We start from the raw sequence: 19,441 nt of genomic DNA, 5'->3' as shown, positions 1-19,441 counted from the left end.
CTCACAAATATCCCTCAAACACTGGATGTTTTTGTTTTTTTAATAACATGCTGAGGACATTTTGCTGCATTTAGCAAGAAAGATGAAACTGCAGAACTGCTAAATTCCACACAAGTAATAACTAGCTGTAAATTATCCTGGGTACATATCTGCAGTCATGTTTTATAGACTAGAAATTTGTAAAGCAGAAATATGTTGGCTCAGAGCTCATGAAAGCATTTCAGAGATTCAACCAGGGGTGTAAAATTAAACCCAAGACACACACCTTTAAGCGTGAAACAACTCTTTATGATATTAATTTAAGTCACTGGCATATCAATTGTTGTCAGTCAAGCTGTTATAAGTATTGTCTTTGAGGGAAAGAGTGCAGTGTAGGTGAACCTTGACTGGAAATTGTGTACTTTTATGGGCTTAAATTACACTGCCAAAGTATTTTCCTCTTTCCCTTGGGGGTTGTAAAAGGAAAAACAAAGATGCTTGTATTTAAATACTCTAATAAATCAGGGTAAATTTGCATCCCATAAAACACTGAAATCAACTTGGGAGAAGAGAATGGAAAACTTTGAATGAAATGTAACTTTTGGAGGCAGAAATCCAAACCAAATGAAAGTTGCTGTTATTGTGGTGCAGTGTGATAGTAACTTCTCTCTTTGGACCAGGAGGACGGTGAAAGTCTTCCAGCATTTCGTACAAATAAGATGTTTGCTGTTGTGTGGCTACTTAGCTGCAAGCCTGGCCTTGCTCGATATGCAGGTGTGTGTGATAACTTGATGACGTTGTCAAATTCACATACCCCCTTAGGCAGTGGTTTAGCGTCGGCACACATATACACGTTCACAAAATCCTGGCAGCTGCCAAGCAGATTTAACTCCGTTTCTTTGAGACGGAACTGTAGAGCAAATGGATAGAAATGCTTAGATGATGGTAGGGAGGACAGCTGGAAATGAAAAGGATGCACAAACATGAAGTGAGGAGGATGAGGAAAACACAGATGATGAAAGAAAATGAAGAGAGGGGAAGTCGTTGGAAAAACAAGAGGTTTTTCAAAAAGAAAATAAAGTGAAAGGGGAGAGACTCAAAAGTATTTTTGCAGACTAAGAGGAGAACAAGCAACAAGAAAGGTTTTTTGATTTCGTCCTACTATTGTAACTTCTTTAGTAAGTTTAATCTGCTCCTCATTGACTTCTCCTCATCTGTTATATTTCTTCTGCTTCTATAGTTACTGTAACCTACAGATAAACATGTTCTGAAGGCGGCTTCAGACTTGTTCTTAAGGCGAGCACCCGACCACAGGGAGAAAATGATATTCCACATCACTCACATATTTATTTTCACACCTCAGAAGAGGTCAGGGAGTTTTTTGACTAACTATAATGTTGCCTGCATTTCAGTGCACAGTTCAAGTTTCAGTGAACACATTCAAAGTGAGTAAATTGGTGTTTATGGTGCTCACATTATAGATGTATGGTTTTTCTACTTGGTTTTTGATGTGCTGCAGACATTTATGCCAGGTAAGCCCTGCAAAGCCCAAGTATTGCAAATGTACCCTGCATTGAGCTGCAGTGATGCAAAGCAATGCTGGCAAGCAGCTGAGATCAGTAATGAAAAGATGCATGCGTGGTGTGTAATTTGAAATGGGGGAATCAGTTCTGTTAGATGGTTGGATCTGCCAACCGTGATAATTTCCAGTTGCAAATGACTGCATGTTTGAGTTTACAATAAATACTGAAAGATGGGAGCTGCCTGGGTCCAACTGTTTGTCTTCCAGTAACACATTACCATAACTAAGGGTAGGTGTTTTACAAATAGCACACCATATAGAAACAATAGAAAAAATATGGTTTTCTTTTCCTTTTTATAATAGTAAAAGTTTGTTTTAATACCTCATTATTATGATTATGCCTCTTGCTATATATTGCTTCTAGAAGTGGCCCCACCGTTTTAAAAAAACAAAAATTCCCCCAATTGTTTTTGCATTTTTCCAGCTAATAGCACAGTAGCATAAAGTGTGTGACATTTGAAAAATGTGCAAAGTGAGCTGAAATTGGTGGATGCATTTCAGCAGACAAACGTGAAGAAACCTTACCTGCCACCTGGAATGTTGGCCTTTTGTTCTATGTGAGGGGAAAGCGTCTTCTCTCTGCACAGTGCCCTTCATTTAAAATAATCAAACACTTTGCTGCGATGCTGAGTAACAGGAGCTGGAATTGCCTTGGTGGTGATGCTGATGTTATTTTTGCAGCTTAATTCAATTGGTTGGATTGTGTCAGTCTAATGTGATTGGCAAAATGGATGCCCTTGGACTATAAAAGGCAGCCAATACAGGCTTTAGACAGTGGCTGGGGGGAAAGGGAAATTGTCCTCTAATGCTGTCTTGGCTTCTCTGGCCTTTGAATTTGTTGTTTGCCATAGCTGCTTTAGTATTCGGTAAGTATCTATCAAATAGCCTGGCCTCTTTAGATCATAAAGCAAGTGAGTCTATTTATATGCTATAATAAAAATGCATGCTGTGACGGCGCCCCAGAGAAATGTGGTCATGGGAAACAGCTGAGGTCAAACCAACAGGAAGAGGAGAGGAGAGGAAGAAGAACTCTCAAGGGACAGAGTGTAGTTTTCTTGATGGTGAACTTGTTGACTGGTTCTACTGGAAATTCCAGTATGATTCTTTACTGCTCACTTTATTTGTACTCATGTGCTGGTTTCTTCTGAGCTTTTATGTTCTGGCAGCTCTATTGGGGATATGCTAGCAGATCCATCCTTTGTATATTAAAAACAAATGTAGAAAAGACATCCCAGAAATTTCTGATGATGAGACCTTTCTCTTTGCCCAGTTGTTGTCATCTCCATCGAACTGTCTTATGAAGGCAAGAAGGGCATGCAATATATGAATTTTTTCCCCAAGCAAGTCTTATCCAACTCCCTTAAACCTCCACCACAGTTTTCAGATTTGTTCCTAGATTTTGGGATCATCTGGAAAGACTCTGTTATCTTCCAGCAGCCATGTGGAGCCTTATAAAATCTTTATGAGATAAACCACTCGCAATATCTGGGAGAAGCCTCAACACTTTAAAATGATATACAGCTGTTCAATAGTCTACGCCACTCAGTTGTTACACGAAGCATCTGGCTGAAAGATGCAGTGAAAAGGTCTTGATATCAGTAGTTGAAGACAGACAGGGTGTGGCCAACACTGGTTCACTAGCATCCTTGTACTGCACAAGCTCAGTTAACCCAGTCATTACATTTCCAAGACTGGATGGCACATTTTTATAGTAACCACGTTACGTCGACCTTTCTCGATCTGTTAACAAGTGAAAGTGAAATGGACAGTTTGTGAACCTCACTTAGATCAATTTCTGTTTGTTCTTGCGAGTTGCTTCACATAAGGCATGCTAGAAAAGTAGATTAAAATTGAGAACAAGTCCAAAAAGCTTATGCTAGTGATCACATAATGCAGTTTTAGAAAAAAAAACTGTCAACGAGTTTTAAGCCTCTGGATTGTCTGTTAATGTATCATAAACTGGATGACTGGGCCAGTTACCTGTGACCAAAGTGTAATAAGGTGTGTGAGTCAGAATATGTGTGTATTTATGTATTTAGTGTTTAAAACGTGGCGTCCCAGTACTCATTACTCATTTTTGTTAAACCTTAGAAAATGTCAGTTTCACCATAAAACCTTACAAAAACATTACATTAACTACACATCTGTGTAAAGGACGACCAAAACAACAGCACTGTGGCCAATATTAGTGGCTTTCATTAGAATAATAATTGTCTACCTTTTTCCCGTGTCTCATATTTTGTTTGTTCCTCTACCAGCTGTCACAAAGATGATTTTAATGTTCAGTAAATGGGGTATCAAGCTGAAGCTCTGCCATTTAGATAATTTGTTTGCTGTGTCTGTAGATGCTATAGGGCTACTTTGTGATACAAGTCCTTTACTGACTTTAATCATCATTAGTGTCTTGTTGCATTGTGTGCCACAGTTGTACTCATAAAATTGACTTGGAGTAATGTTTAGGAAAACAATACAGCTTGATGGATCAACTCACAAATAATGTACGGAGATTAGTTATATTAGTGTGTGTTTGCAGCAGCAGTATAATACCATAATGAAATTGGAGAGTAAAGTGAATGACTGTGCATTTGTGTATGTATGTGCACTCTCACAGAGAGAGAGAATAGGTGAGCTTGCACAGAAATGCTTTCACTGTAAGTTAATGGCCATATAGAGCATTTTATATCCAGATCAAATAAGTATTGGCTAGTTTTATTTACAGCACTTTTTTATATATATGATGTTTGCACAAATGAAAAAATACACTCAGTGTTAACGTTTGCTGACGTATCCAAAATCAGTCTTGTCCTCATCAGTGATATAAAGCCTTAAACGTACAATCAGTTGTTTTTGGGGTTTATTACCGTATTTTTTGGGACCATAAGGCGCATTAAGCGAAACAAAACAGTCAGATAAGTCAAACTTAAGTCAAACAGATAAGTCACATTCAAATAAATATAAATATTCCTGACATTGTTACTTACAGTTAATTACTGGTTGTCAGCAGATTAGAAATGCAACCCTCCTGTCTCCAGATAGCTGAATGAAGGTGAGGCAAATGTCTCTGAGTGTTAAATGTTGTATTTATTTTTTTCTATTCCTTCAGTAGTTAACTTCCTTCAGTATCCAGATTAAGGAGGAGTGAATATTTTTTCTGATGCCTATAATATACACTGTGTAGAGTACGTACTGTATATATGCTGGTAAGTAATATACAGAGATTACTCTCTCAAATGACCTCTATTGGGCTGAAATGGAAATGGTGTTAGACACTGAATGAAGTCCCTGACTGACTCTTATTCTCTAATCTATATAATGGCACACACAGGTTAGATTAATATGGATGATGGATCCCAGCATTGGTTGATGTTGGTAGGTTCTGACAACCTTTGGGGACGTCACTGATAAAACGTAAATCCTCATAACTTCACTTAATGTGATTGGTTGGGGTGGGTGGGGGTCGCTGAACGTGCTCAGTCACTCCATCGTTGCTTGACAAGCTGTTAGATGTTCTGTCTTTATATGAAACACACATGCATGAAACACAATACCACCCCATATGTACTCTGCCACCTACATGACACAATATATAAATAATTTGATCACACAGATGATACACAATGATACTAGCTTTCAAAAAGAAAAAGCGTAATGATGTGCAGCAAAGAGAGCGATTACTCACTGTTCATCAGTCAAATGTTTCCTATTGAGCTCTTGAGTTATTCTGAATTGAGTGATTCTGAACACAGGTTACCAGAAAGGCTCCAAAATAAGAAAATATGAAATTCAAGGGAAGCGAATACTTTCTGAATGCATTTTATTATGTTTGACTATATGTTTAACTTGTACTCATGTATGAATGTTGGCTTGGGCTTCTAGATAAAATGATGTGTGGTGGTAACTGGTAAGGGCGTTATATCAGCGTTATTCCCCAGTATCATGTTCATTTTTTAAAATGATTTCAGGGTGTATCTTGGCCCTGGCAGCACAGGCACAGACAGTTTGATTTGCATTATCAGTATCAGTTAAGATTGAGACATCATCACTCTGGGGTGTCCTGTAGTGATACTGCTAACAGCTCATTAGACTGATAAAGAGTAAGACTGAAGAAAAGTTGTCAGTTTAATATCATACAGATACAGACGGATATCATCCAGGCACACACAGAAATTAGTTTGGGAAATATTTATCATAGTTTGCGAATCTTTTGCACCATTCAGTCCAGCTCATAATTAACTGGCAAATTCCAGAGCCATTAGTTATACAAGGTCACTAAGCAGAGAAACACTGATTAATCTTAGTGTATGTGTGAGAAACTGCATACAGCTCCAAATCTGACACTGAAATAGGCAACTTGTAGTGTTAAAATTTGCAACTTAATTGTATTATATGTTTAACTGCTCATTAAACACATATTCTCTCTCTCTCTCTCTCTCTCTCTCTCTCTCTCTCTCTCTCTCTCTCTCTCTCTCTCTCTCTCTCTCTCTCTCTCTCTCTCTCTCTCTCTCTCTCTCTCTCTCTCGCTCTCTCGATCTTTTTTAAAAAAAATTGTGTTTCAGTCTCTGAAAGACTCAACTCTGCGTGCATCTGTGTGGTTGATCTGTCACCATGAAGCATCAGTCTATTTCCCGATGGTTGAGTCAGCTGGGACTGCCACAGTACTGCACAGCACTGGAGCAGGAATATGATGGCGTAGAGGTAATACAAGTACATGTGCACACACAGCAGCACAACCCACATGTTTTTTAGCATCCGAGTTTTTAAATGACTCGTGAAGCTGTTGTAAATTATATAAAACAACAAGCTTAGAGGAAAACCTCTTGAGGAAAATGATGTTTACTGGAAAGTAAACACCATTTTCTAGCGCTCAAGAAAAGGTTTTCTGTGGGTAGTTAACCTGCCAACGCTTTAGAAGTGTTTTAGTGTTGATTGTTAATCATTTTAACTATGATATTCAGACATGGTATAAAAATGCCAAAAGTGACTGAAATTGCTACCAATGAGAGCGCAGGATACCGCTGATTAAAGATCCGAATCGGTTACCTAGGCAACCAAATGACAATCGGCTTCAAAGTGATGTGTGACAAGTGAATCCATTCCAGTATGAGCCAGCTTAAAGGACATGTAATACTTTTATCATTTTTACGTATATATTTTTAGTTTTGGTCGTTCTTGTCCTAAGTTGGGTGAAAAAACAAACAAACAAACAAACAAATGAAATACAAGAAGAACCACAAAAGGACACCACTGATGATTTGGATAAACATTTTGAACTACAGAGGACATTTAAAAAAAATTAAAAACAGTTGTTTGAGCAGATAATGAGATTTGCACGATCATATACCAGATGTTGAGTTAATTAAGTTGGAAAATCTGAAGCAAGACCGATACAGAGGGCACAACATCTTTGTTTCTCTAGAGAAAGTGACATGATTGATAGTAATAATATAAAAGGTGTTTTATTGTCCCCGTGAGCTGTAAGTGATAAATACATTGTAATTTGAATGAACTGACCTTTTTAAGTAGTCACACAATGTTTGCATTCCAACAACTGAAATAGTGGTTGTTATTAAGGCAGTTTCCCACGACTGACTACTAAAGCAGCCTTATAAAACTTCATCACCGGCCTGAATGGACAGCGATGTGGAGGCTGTTCAGCCATTACCCAACTTCATGCTGAATGGTACACAGCCTTTGGCTAGGGGACAAGATTCATGAGCCAATAACACATGAATTATTGCGTTACCTCTAGCTAATGTTTACCCAGAATGCATCTGTGCATAGTGAAGGCATAATAGAGAAAATACAAGAAAGCTTGCGCAAAGAAAGGCTATTCTAGTCATGTTTAAACAAAAGAGTGTAGATATAAGTTGTTACGTGAAATATTCTCTCAGTATTAAACAGATGAAATTCTGAGTGTAGATCTACATGTAGCTAATACTTTAGGATGTACACTGTGTATTTTCTTTTTCCAGTGTAAAGGAAAGTCTCTGTAAGGTCTGACATGTTTGTAACTGCTGTTATGGGTAGGATAAAACTAAGAACCATCCCCTACCTCTTTCTTGACCATCCTCCATTCATAATGAAGTCAGTGCAGTGTTGCTAACCTTCCTATTCATATTAGAACAACAACATGAGGTTCAGTGCCTCTGAGCCATCCATGCTTGTAAACACAAAACTACCTAAACTAACATCATTAACACAGCCTTTGCCAGTGTTAGAGTCATTATTCCAAAAAAGTAATGTATTACATGCTACTTCTTACTTTTCTTGCAGTATGTTACTTAAAGAGAAAGTAATTTGTTACACTACTAGTTACATTGCTTTCTCGTTACTCCGTAAATTGACCTAAAATGCATCGTCATGTAATTACCAGCTAATAATATAAAGCTTGGGTTACAGTTCCACACACCAACACAAATCTCTCTGCTAATGTAGACGCACATAGATCTTTCTTTTAGGGTTTACATAAGAAGAAAGCTGACAACACAACATGAAAACATCCCTAATAGACTTTAAAGCCATTGTGATTCTACTTTAGAAACATGCACAGGTAGAAATTGAGAATGGAAGTCTGGCTGTATGTCAATGCCTTTGTTGAAGTTCAGGGTCTGGCTGCTGGGCTGCGATTAGCATGAACTCAGCTTTATTGTCTTTCTGGGTTCTTTGCTATCTTTGTGTTAGCAGTATAATGTGGTTGTTTCTGTACTTGATGCTGTTGGCACTTAACCGTCACACTCTTATCCTTTCTAAATATGTACTGTGATTATAGTAACACATTAAACCCAATACTTCTTGCTGCAGTAATTGGTTTTTTTTTTATATCTGCCTGGATGTTGGATGTTTGCTTGGGTTCTCTCCGCTTCCTCCCACAGTCCAAAGACATGCAGTTAAAAGACATGCAGTTAGTGGGGTTAGATTAATAGGTCATTCTAAATTGTCCATAGGTGTGAATGTGAGTGTGAATGGTTGTCTGTCTCTATGTGTTAGCCCTGCAACAGACTGGTGACCTGTCCAGTGTGCACCCTGCCTCTCAGCCTAAACCCCCTTCCAGCCCCCCCGCGACCCTGAAAAAGGATAAGAGGAAGAGAATGGATGCATGTATTATAGATTTTGAGGTTATGATGATTCTGTGCTGAGACACAATTTCTCTTGATTATCCCCAAAACTACAGTTAACAGTTAACAGTTAACGTACAGCATTTAGTTAGAGAACATAGCTGTTGTCTTTCTCAGCCCCACCTTATAATTTAACCTGTGTCTCCACTGGAGATAGAAGTGCTGCTTTTTTTTTTTTAATTTTCTGCCACGTGATTCAAATGTGATTGGAGAGTCAGACAATTGTATTAAAATAAGATGTAGAACCACAATAATAAGAGTTTGACATTTAAATTCAACAGGCCATTTTATTACCAAAAATATCGATTCATGCAGGATTTTAAAAAATTCCAGATCGCTGCGCCACAGTGAGATGTTTAATGTCCGGGAACATCCCCACGTCTCTGCTTGTCTTTTCATTTACTTGCACCTTCATTGTTGAAATAACATTTACGCTGGCAAAACCAACATCCACAACTGCTATGTCAACTCTCCACAGGACTGGTATGGGAGTTCATATTGTTGTTCAGCTCTGCGTGATGTAGAAAACAGAGAAAAAAGAAAACATGTCAACTTGCTGTTCCATGCAGACGGAGATGAGAAAGACAGGAGAGGGAGGGAGAGATTTTGAGATAGAGAGAGAGACAGAAAGACTTATCTCTCTCTTGCTCCCCCTCATGCACACGCACACACCTTGAACTGTGTGTGTGTGATGAGCTGAACAAATGTAGTATCTTTCTTGACTTGCCAGCATGTTATTATTGAGCTGTTTAGGCATGTTGAGCCCAGTGACCATCTGTCACATGTGTTGTACGCACCTTGATAAACTCAGGTTCATCTCTTGTAATTTTCTTTTTTTTCCTTTGTGTGTGTGTGTGTGTGTGTGTGTGTGCGTGTGTGAGTGCGTGTGCGTGCGTGCGTGTGTGTGTGTGTGTGTGTGTGTGTGCGTGCGTGTGTGTGTGCGTGTGTGCGTGTTTTGTTTTTCCCATTCAGGGTTATTTTTAAACAGTTTCCTCCTTTGTGTGCACTTTTGTGCACGGATGAGGCAGAGTTGGTTTGTGTGCATGTATTTGGCTACTTGTGGATGCAGGTGAGCAGTTTCTTACTTGCAGTGTGCTTGTGCGCCCTTTCACTGTGATTTTAATTTGTCTGTGTGTGTTTACATTCATGGGTGCCCACTGCATGCTCATGTAGTCTAAATAGAGCAGTGTTTGTCATGAGCCATGAGAATAGTCATATTGTTGAGCAATCAGAACAAAAAGCCCTTGGTCTGAGCTTAGAGCAGCGTGTGATGACACACTGTGTCACATGTACATGTCTGTGTGTGTTGTGGGGGTTTTTTGCGTGGGTTTTTTTTCCGTTTGGTAACAAGCGTACTATAGAAGGTTGGGTTATGGTTCAAAGATTTGGTAGGTCTCTACTTCAAAGGTCATGTAAGTTAATAACACAGCGAGTGTGGAAGTGTGGCAGGGTGTGTGTTAAGACAGTGTAATGACAGCAGCAGGATGAGAGGAGGAGATGACACATTGGAAGATAAGAGGTCACTTGTGGTCTCAGCCTTTTTATTATGCACTGCTTTCTGCAAATCTTGTGAATGCGATAACTCAAGATGGAAGTCATCTAGGATCTTCAAATATATATCATACATACATCTATTAGTAGGCTGAGGGGCAGCACTGGTGCCTGCCAGTATTTTTATATTTATTGCTCTTGATGTGTTTTATTCTTGTTTTTGGGCTTAACAAGCACCTGAGTGCAAAATCCAATTTTACCTCATGCAAATATTTGCTGGAATGACAATAAGAACCTTTAATCTCTCAAAGTATTGGAATAGTTAAATCTAGTTAAAAGTGGCAGAAATGGTTTTGCTTTTTGACTTTTCTCTAACAGACAAAAGGATCAAAATATTACAGACTGTAAAAATACTGCTGCCCAGTACCCCAGCACCACCCACTATGACCTCAGTAAAACCACAAGTAGAATTGTTGCCGCAGCGGTGCTGCGGCAGGGAAGGCGGTCACGCCTGCACGGCATCACAGTCACGCCTCGCCAGCTTAAGAGTGGTGTAGGGTCCTGTCATGTTGTTTTTGTGGGTATGTGTGGCTGGCAGCTAGGGAACTGCAGCCGTGGAAGTGTGTTAGAACGCAACCGTAAAAGAAATATGTTGGAGAATGCAGAATTGTGGTCACGCCATGCCTCATTCCTGCCACAGTTGCCTTTTTCACAATGTTGACAAAAAAATGACAATGTAGGAGATTCATTTCGGAATTGACGGCAGGTCTGTTAGATTGGTTTGGATGCATTAACTGGGAATTATATTTTTGCGTTAATGGTATGCTGCAGGTATGTTGTAGCCCAACCCAGCAAAAGCCATGTTTGTCTTCTATCTGAAAATGAAACTCTGTTCAAACTGAGGTCAAATTTTAGTTTGTCCTGAGGGTCCAATGAGTCCTCTAGACTCAGTTTATGAAAAACTTGTGTTTAAAAAGTGTAAATATCAGTAAAACCATAAGTCAATGTTTTACTGTAGCCTGGGACACAGCTCATTTGAACCCAATATGTAATTGATACGATACAAGGACAACATAGTACATTTTGAAAATGTTATTTTTATTTGAAAAAATGAATTCACATCTATGATCCAGACATTATCTCACAGTAAAACATGCAGACTATTTAACTTCACTATGGTTAAATGCAGCTTTGTTTGTTTTGTACAGCTTGAATTAAAGGATGCAGTTGCTAGGGTTAATTTGCCCCAACAACAAACTGAAACGCTGAGCAGAAAGTTGCTGAAAGCTGTAGACTGCTCCACAGAACTTCATAGCCTGTGGTAGTTTGAAACATTTCAGTGGTTTAGTAATTATTTTTAAGATCCAGTATCCAACACTATTTCCAGAGCAGGTTGATTTCACATGCATGTTTTTGTTTGCTTATATTTTCCAGGATCTGCTTCACCTCACAGAGTATGACCTCTTGGAGCTTGGAGTCCACAATCACCTCCACCGCCTGCACCTTCTTACTTCTCTACGCCTCCTTCAAGAGCGAGAGAGGAGGAGAGGTACTCTTGCACTCCCACACGCTGCCGGATGCCTAAACACTTTTTATCTTACCCGATCTTTTCCATCAAGTTGTTGATTCTGGATCTGTGTTTGATTTGACTCCTGGTGTGCCCAGCGACTAGACAGAGACAGAAGCATTAGTGTCATGTAAAGACTTGCTTGTGCCTGGGGGTCGCTGGTGGAGGGGGTTATCTTACTCAGGATAATGCTCTCTCTCTCTCGCTCACACGCACACACACACACACACACACACACACACAAATCTGAGCATGTGAACCAAAGCTGTCAGAAACTAGGGAGAAGAGTGCTGAGGCCTGCACTCCTGCTGGGTTTAATCACTTTTGGAGGTGTGCATGTATGCATGCATGGATGTGCTTTTTAGTGTGTTCGTGACAGACTGCTTTGTTTGCTCTGGTTCCCATGCATTATAAAGTGAAATCTAGCTGTTGTCTTGGTGACTGCTGTATAAGTAAAGTCACTAAATAATTGTAGTGGATCTTGTTGGCTGTTGCTACATGTTATCATACATGCATAACAGCAGGCATAATCAGAAGATGCAAACTTGGGGCAAAATAGTCACTTTGTGATCAAAACACTGCGCCCGCTGCATCACTTACCAAAAAAAAAACCCCACAGTGTCTTTCTTGGCTGAACTTCTGAACATTTTTCAGGAGCCAGACTTTCTGAAGTTGTTAAGAGGAAGCAGGGACTATAAAGAGTCTCCTCCTGTCTCATAGTAAACCTAGCAATTTGCAAACCCATCTGGTATGAAGTGTCTAAAAAACAAAACACGCAAACAAAGAGACCTCAAGTTACAGTAAGTATAAAAACATTTGACTTTCTGCATCTGGTTTGGCATAATTTAGGTTTTGTGGAAGTTTGGTTTTACTGCTGGTCATTTAGCAGTAACGTATTTCTTTTTCATTTTTCACTAAGTTTTTATTATGCATATCTGTTGTGTTGCCTGGGTTTATTTTGAAAATGTGCATGAATGAGGATGGATGACCTACTAACTGCAGACCAAATCTACAAACGGGTACAGAGAAAGTAACCTGAAACTGGACTCTGTACAGTCCTGTGAAATGTGCTTCCACAGGAATTAAGAGGGAATCTAGCAGCCAGTTGCCGTGACCATCCTTATAAAGGCAGAGGTTTTGGTAGTTTGCTGGTCTGGACCATATAGCTGTGTGTTAACACAATGTTCTGGTCAAAACATGAAATGCTCAGAGAAACTGCAAAAAACCCAAGAGCAACATCTCAGACTGTGAGGCCTCAGTTAACATGTTAAAGTTCATGATGGCACAGTTGGAAAAAGACTGAAAAAGTATGGCTTGTTTGAAAGTGTGTCCATCAGAAAACCTCTTCTTTCTAAAAGAAACATGGCAGCATCATATAGGTTTTCAAAATGAACCACAAGACTGAAACAATGGGCCTCATTCACTAACAGCGCGTGGGCACAAATCTGTGTATAATTCATGCGTATGAAAAATTCATGTACAAATCAGTGATTTACCAAAACGTCTGTACCTGAATTTATGTGTACTTACAAACAAACAGGACATACAATATGACTAATAAGCAACAACAAAACAGTACCTCTCACCATGTGCATGAATAATAATAACACTAATAATAAGGATATTTCCTTTTTGTCATCATTCGTTTTTCCAAAAATATTATAAGCCACAAAATGCTCAGGATCACTGAATTACAAATAAATACATTTTTAAAAGTTAAATTGCAATGAAAGAAAACAAAATACTGAAGGGAAAGCTGTGAACTTTGTTTTAATTTAAACATATTCTAGTATTCCTTACCTCATTATATGAATTATAACTATCATTGGTAGATTTCATGACTTATATTTACAAATAGTGGAAACACTTTTTTTATTATTATTATTATTATTATTATTTTATTTTATTCATTGACAAGTTGTCATTACCTGTGGGTGAAACTGGAGCACTGATGCCAGATATGTAGACGAGGCATATAATGAGTAGTTTACCTATCATTACAGCTCACCCCTTATAAAAACATTTATTTTCACATTCCTGGGATCACTGCGTGACCACTATTGGAGACCTGGCCTACAGGCTGACGACTGTTGCTGAGATGAAATGGCCTCTGGTGGTAATCACTCAGTCACCAACTACTGTGGTATTATCTGTCTGCCTGGCAGGCTGCCAAGCTTATCATTATCACAGAGTCCAGTTTTGTTCAGCTAATAGCATCTCTCGTACGTACACAGACACACACACACACTGTGTTTTCATATCTTAGTGGGACATCTAATTGACATAGTGCTTTCCTTAGCCGCTTACTCTAACCCTTAGGCTAAACCTGACCGTAACCTAACTGTAACCTTGACACTAAAACCACATTTTGGGTCTCAAAAATGCCTTTAAATTCGTGGGCACGGGCATTTTGTCCTCATAAGGGCTGTTAGTTGGTATAGTAACATTCCAATTTCTGGTCCCAACAAAGATACGTAATTTTTTTTTCTTAAGAATAAAACGTGAACTCACAGACTGCATTCAGGCATATATTCATTTCATCATATTACTTTTTATTGGTGTGTGTGTGTGCACCCACCCACAGGCATGTGTGCAGCAGGTACTTTCCTTAACAGCAGGTATTAAAAAGCAGTGGAGAAGAAGAGATGTTCTAATTAGAACATTTAGAGGGTGAACTAGAAGGCATCAGTAAAACCCCCACATGCATGCTCATGCCTCACATATTTGAGGGATTTTATTTTGAGGCACTGTTTGTTATAGCTGTTTGTGTCATTGAGGATATTCTGTGTATGCTGTGTTAAAATTCCATGTTTAAATACCTTAGCTTGGTAGTTGTTTGAGAGTTTGTTTTTTTTCTTTGCATATAGTTTTAATTTCAGTTTATAACCACATTTATTAGCATTATGTGATAATACTGTGTTATCAGCATCAGCGGGGGAAGCATTAAGGTGTACATAAGCACATATTAATGAATACTTTTTATATTCCTTTCAGGACTGTGGTTTACAGCACTTAGGTTTATCGAATCAGTGCTGTACTCTGAAAGTAACAGGACTGTGTGTGCTCTTTTCATCTTTCAAGTTCAAATTCCAGTCATGTGCTAAATATTTTCAAGGTGATGCACTTGAACACGCTCAATGTGTACCTAGCTGCATGGATGGTTTTATATAATGAGTCACCATCTTTGAGCTTCCTCGCCCTACCTGGTCACTACTTGCCAAATAAGCAGCAACAAAAGTAGAGGCTGTACTGTAAACACTACAACCAAATATGTGAAATGTGACTGTTGATGCAGCAGTGTCTGACAGTAGATCTATTACGTCCTCTGGATCAGGCTGTTTTTTCGTGAGCCTCACCTTGCTGTTCACTCCTGTCAGGACTACTTGTCTTGGACTATTTGTCATGTTCCTCTGTGCATTTTTAAGCAGCTTTAGTTGTGTTGCAGACACTGTCTTGTTTTGGGAGGCTGCTGAAGGGAGTATTGATGCTTCAGGGGTTAGTTTGGACAGCGACGTATGCAGCTGGTGTGCATCAAAGTAACATCGTCATGGTAAGAGACGTAGTTCTAGACAGACATGTAATGTTAGCGTAAATGAGATTTCACTTTGTTTGCTGCTGCTTTTTGTATTTGATCACAAAGAGAGAGAGGAAGGGACAGCATGAATGTGACTTAATGAGACTTGACGTCAATTTACAATTTGGAAGAAAATGTGACTTTGTTACTAACAGCAGAGAGCTGAACAAGAACCAAATCAAGTCTTTTTAAATAGAATCTGGTGCAGTTCGCAGTGGAGACCTGCAGATTCTCAGTGCACATCACATACAGTTTATGTAAAAACATAAGATGTGTGCACTGAGTTTACCTCACAGACATTCTTCGTACTAAATATTAGATCATTCTCGGTGCCGGCTTCAGGCTGGTTAATCTCGCTTGTGAAGGTGATAGACTCATCAACATGACCTTCAGTTAATACTAAGTGTACTATAAACATCTTCCTGTTTCTGTCTGCATGTGTCAGTAACACAAACTCAGCTGTCAACAATTCTGCTCTTATCTCACAAATGTCAAAACAGGGAATATCTAGCTCCCAGATTTATCCAAATGGTCGAATTCTTGGAGAAAAAGTAAACTTTGAAATGTTCCTTATGTACTTCTGGAATCTGTCCAACACTGCTGCTATATGCTTCCATGTCAGTGTCACGTTATGAAAACTGCTCGAGGTCCTGTGAAATTAAACATTCACTATTTTAACCATCTTAACAAATGACTGTTTTTGTCCTTTTCTGAAGAACAGAGCCACTCTCCATTTCTTTATATTTTGCGAGGAGAGCTAGGATTTATTCTGCAAACTTTTTTTGAATTGCACTAGATCAGTGTTTGGTATGAAAATCTTTATTCAACTCTGCCCGAACTCTCTTAGGCAAGCTTTCTCCTAATTTCTGTATTTACTCTTCAGGAATAGTTCTCCAGGCTTCTTGAAGGGCATTTCAAAGTTCCTCTTTGGGTGTTGGCTCCCTCCTCTGTGTATGTTCATGACGATTTGAACTAAACATTTTAAATGTGGATCCATCACTGCATAAGGGCTGTTGAAACTGAGTTTCTGTCCAGTTCTTGTGTAATTTGGCATACCTCAGCCTTTTCTCTCCATTTCCCTTCCTCAATAATGGCTTCTTGACAGCCACCCTTCCACTGAGACCATTTCTGATGAGGTGAGTAGCAGGGGAATAGAAAGAGCACATGCATCACTCAGGTCCTGTGTCAGATCTTTGCTGGATTATTTCCTGTTTCTTAAGGACATGATGTTCAGATAAATAGTTTTTAGGTCTGTCACTTCTCCTTTTGTCAACCACTTGTCCAGTTTGCTAAGATTTTTTAAGGATACACTGTACACCATACACCAAGGTTTCATCTAATAGCTGATTGGGAATCACCTTATGGTATAAAAAGACTATTTTATTTCTGTCAGACACTCTTTGGCATTTTTGTAGCTTCAACTAAAGGATTTGTTTTATTTGTTTGTTTGTTTTTTCTTTTGTGATAGCCTGCACGTAACACAGTACATAAAGATGGCCCTATATGCAATTTAAAATGAGTTCTTTAAGTTGTATGCTGGTTCATCTTTTGAGTCAGGTGTGTTTTATTATGATTGAATGAATCATAGATCAATGTCATTCTAACTAGGACAATGTGAATAACACCGTATTTGGTCCTTTTCTATGAACACATTCAATAAATTACTAAAGATTGCACGTAGCAAATTTTATGGAACACATTTGCACATAAGCTGCTGTAATTAATGCTTTTATCTCATTCTGACGTAGCTGTTCCACAGAAACCATGACTGCATAAGTCAGAAACCAGCAGATTTATTTCTACCTGAACTGATTCTTCAGCCAAAGACCTGCCTTTTCTTTTCTTTTCTTTTTTTTAAGACCCTGAGGCTGCAACGGAGGAATGAGGAGTGGCATTAACAGAGAAATGTTTACTGATCAGAAATACACACATGGAAAGACAAGCATCTGTAAACAGAGCTATAAGAAAAATAAAGGAGCAGCAAGGAGTACAGGAATAAGGAGCTGATGGAGAGAAAAGTAAAAATGGAACAAAGGTTGAAATCTATGCTTGATTGTTCTTTACTTCAGAGCTTCTTAGTGAGAAGCAAGAGGAATACCACAGAATGAGGGAAGTGACTGTAATAAACTTGTAATAGCAGATCCTGTTCTTTGCAGGAAGCAGCTTCAGTTGGGAGTGACGCCAAGCCCATCTACTTAATGGTTTACTTGCACCCTGATGTGTATGGGTGGAAAAACAGTGCCAACCTCAAAGTGCCAGCAAGGCTTTGTTCCAGTGTGCTACCTTAGTGTCCATGTGTCAAAGGAGAGTTTGGGCTAAGGACTAACACCAACAGGAAATGCAGGAAATGGCTATTAAGGTGTGGTAATCTCCAAACATTTTTAAAAAAAATGCAGTTATGTAAACAGTTTTTTCTCCACTTTTCTAAAAGATAAAGCTTTGATGTTGCACGCTTCCTAATATTTAAGCAATCAAAAACAAGAAGAAACAGCAAATTCAATCAAACTTCAAACAGCAGGAAATCACTGGTACTTTGTAGACATTGTAGTGCTAATTTAATCGGTTTTGCTTTAGAGTGACATTTCAGCCCCAAACTCCAAGTATGTTGTGGTGTTTCAAATTGGTAAAACAACTTTACCTCATCAAAGTTTACAAGACTTGTGACTCTTTTTTCCCCCATTTCATTATTGCCACATACTCATTTACCGTAAACTATAGATGCACCTCTGTGTGGGCTTAGGTTGCGTTTTCATCACAAAGACATGTGCCAGTCAGTTTGGAAGGATAATGCTTCTGCTCCTCACTCCAGGCCCTCACATTTTGGGAAGCTCAGGTGATTCAGGAGATGATGACAGATTATACTTCTGACTCACCGTGCTGCTTTCTGGAAATGCCACCCTCGCGTATAACATGCCAAGAATTTTTACATGCCTTTGTGAAAAGGCACTTTAAAACAAAATCTGCTTCAGATGGATTTAGCTTTTACTTCCAAATAGCACTCCACCCAGGCTGGAGTCCAGGAGCAGCTTCTAGGCTTTGGCCTCTAACATTCACAGTGTGCTCTCTGTTCATCGTCAAGAAGAGGCCAAGAAGTAAGTTTCTTTTCTTTTCTTTTTTTTAATTTAAAGAGATAATTTGTTAGTGACCAGATTTACTCAATATTTGTGGTGTTTTTGTTAAGAAATGTAAATCTTTAACTACTTGTGCTGCCTGACTGCAGATACTGCTAACAGGCAAAACCAAACTAGAGGATAAAATGCAAACATAAATTGGCTTGGTCTTTCAGTTTCTCTATAGCCCCTTCCCCAGGTTATAGAAATCACTTGATCCCTTTATAGAGACCTTTACTCATAGTAAAGGAGTCACAGAGCTAAATGTAAAAATGTTCATTGTTTTGTTTATCATTCTTATGGTTTATGATCAATTTTTACTAGTAGGCATGATCAGACACAGACAGGAACAAATTATTTAAATCACTTAGAAATCAAACCAGAAGATGTAGTACCTGAAATTTCTGTACGTGTCCTCGTTTTTATTTCAAACCTGAAAAGTCAGGCGCAACTTCTTATAAAAGTACAAACTGAAAGTTACTGCCTTTCTTCCTGCTGAGCGATAATGTTGCGTTCCCAAATGTTGGAACATTAATGAATACCTAAAACGTCTGAACTGCAGGTAAAAGAGAAATTAAAAACAATATTCAGGTTCCTCAGTTTTGACAAATGTAGTGTGAACAACTTGAGATCAAAACACATGCATGTGTGTAGCATTTTTGCGTGTGTGTCTAATGTGGGTCATCTGATCATCCTGGCTTTCACCACAGCAGGATGGCTTATTGTATTGTCTGACAGGAAACGCACACACTCACACATAAACATGCATGTGTGCACGTGTCTGTGTGTTATCACCTCTAGACAATACAGAGGAACAGGAGTACAAAGACAGGAGAGTGTTGTCCTGAGGGCTGGCGAGCAGAGCCGCGCACACATTCAAACAACACGGGCTAAAAATGAGCTCATACCTGATGTAATGACACAAGGAGAGCTCTTCTTCTTGCTTCATCTCTTTCACAGATGAAATTGAATCATTCTCACCAGCATTCCTGTTAAAAGAATGCACCAAAGTAGACTCTAAAC

General features: G+C 38.9%; 1 protein-coding gene across 1 annotated transcript in view; it reads left to right on the top strand.

Annotated features, from left to right (window-relative positions):
- Positions 1-19,441, top strand: part of bcar3 (BCAR3 adaptor protein, NSP family member) — a 67,433-nt gene that overhangs the window by 392 nt on the left and 47,600 nt on the right. Inside the window, exons 2-3 of the mRNA XM_063501148.1 lie at positions 6,118-6,256; positions 11,602-11,716. Of these exons, the coding sequence (XP_063357218.1) occupies positions 6,167-6,256; positions 11,602-11,716 (205 nt within the window). The 5' untranslated portion in view covers positions 6,118-6,166. The remainder of the gene's footprint in view (positions 1-6,117; positions 6,257-11,601; positions 11,717-19,441) is intronic.

Source organism: Pelmatolapia mariae, linkage group LG17 (assembly GCF_036321145.2).
Source record: "Pelmatolapia mariae isolate MD_Pm_ZW linkage group LG17, Pm_UMD_F_2, whole genome shotgun sequence".
Lineage (NCBI taxonomy): Eukaryota > Metazoa > Chordata > Actinopteri > Cichliformes > Cichlidae > Pelmatolapia > Pelmatolapia mariae.
This window is presented reverse-complemented; position numbering and strand designations above follow the sequence as displayed.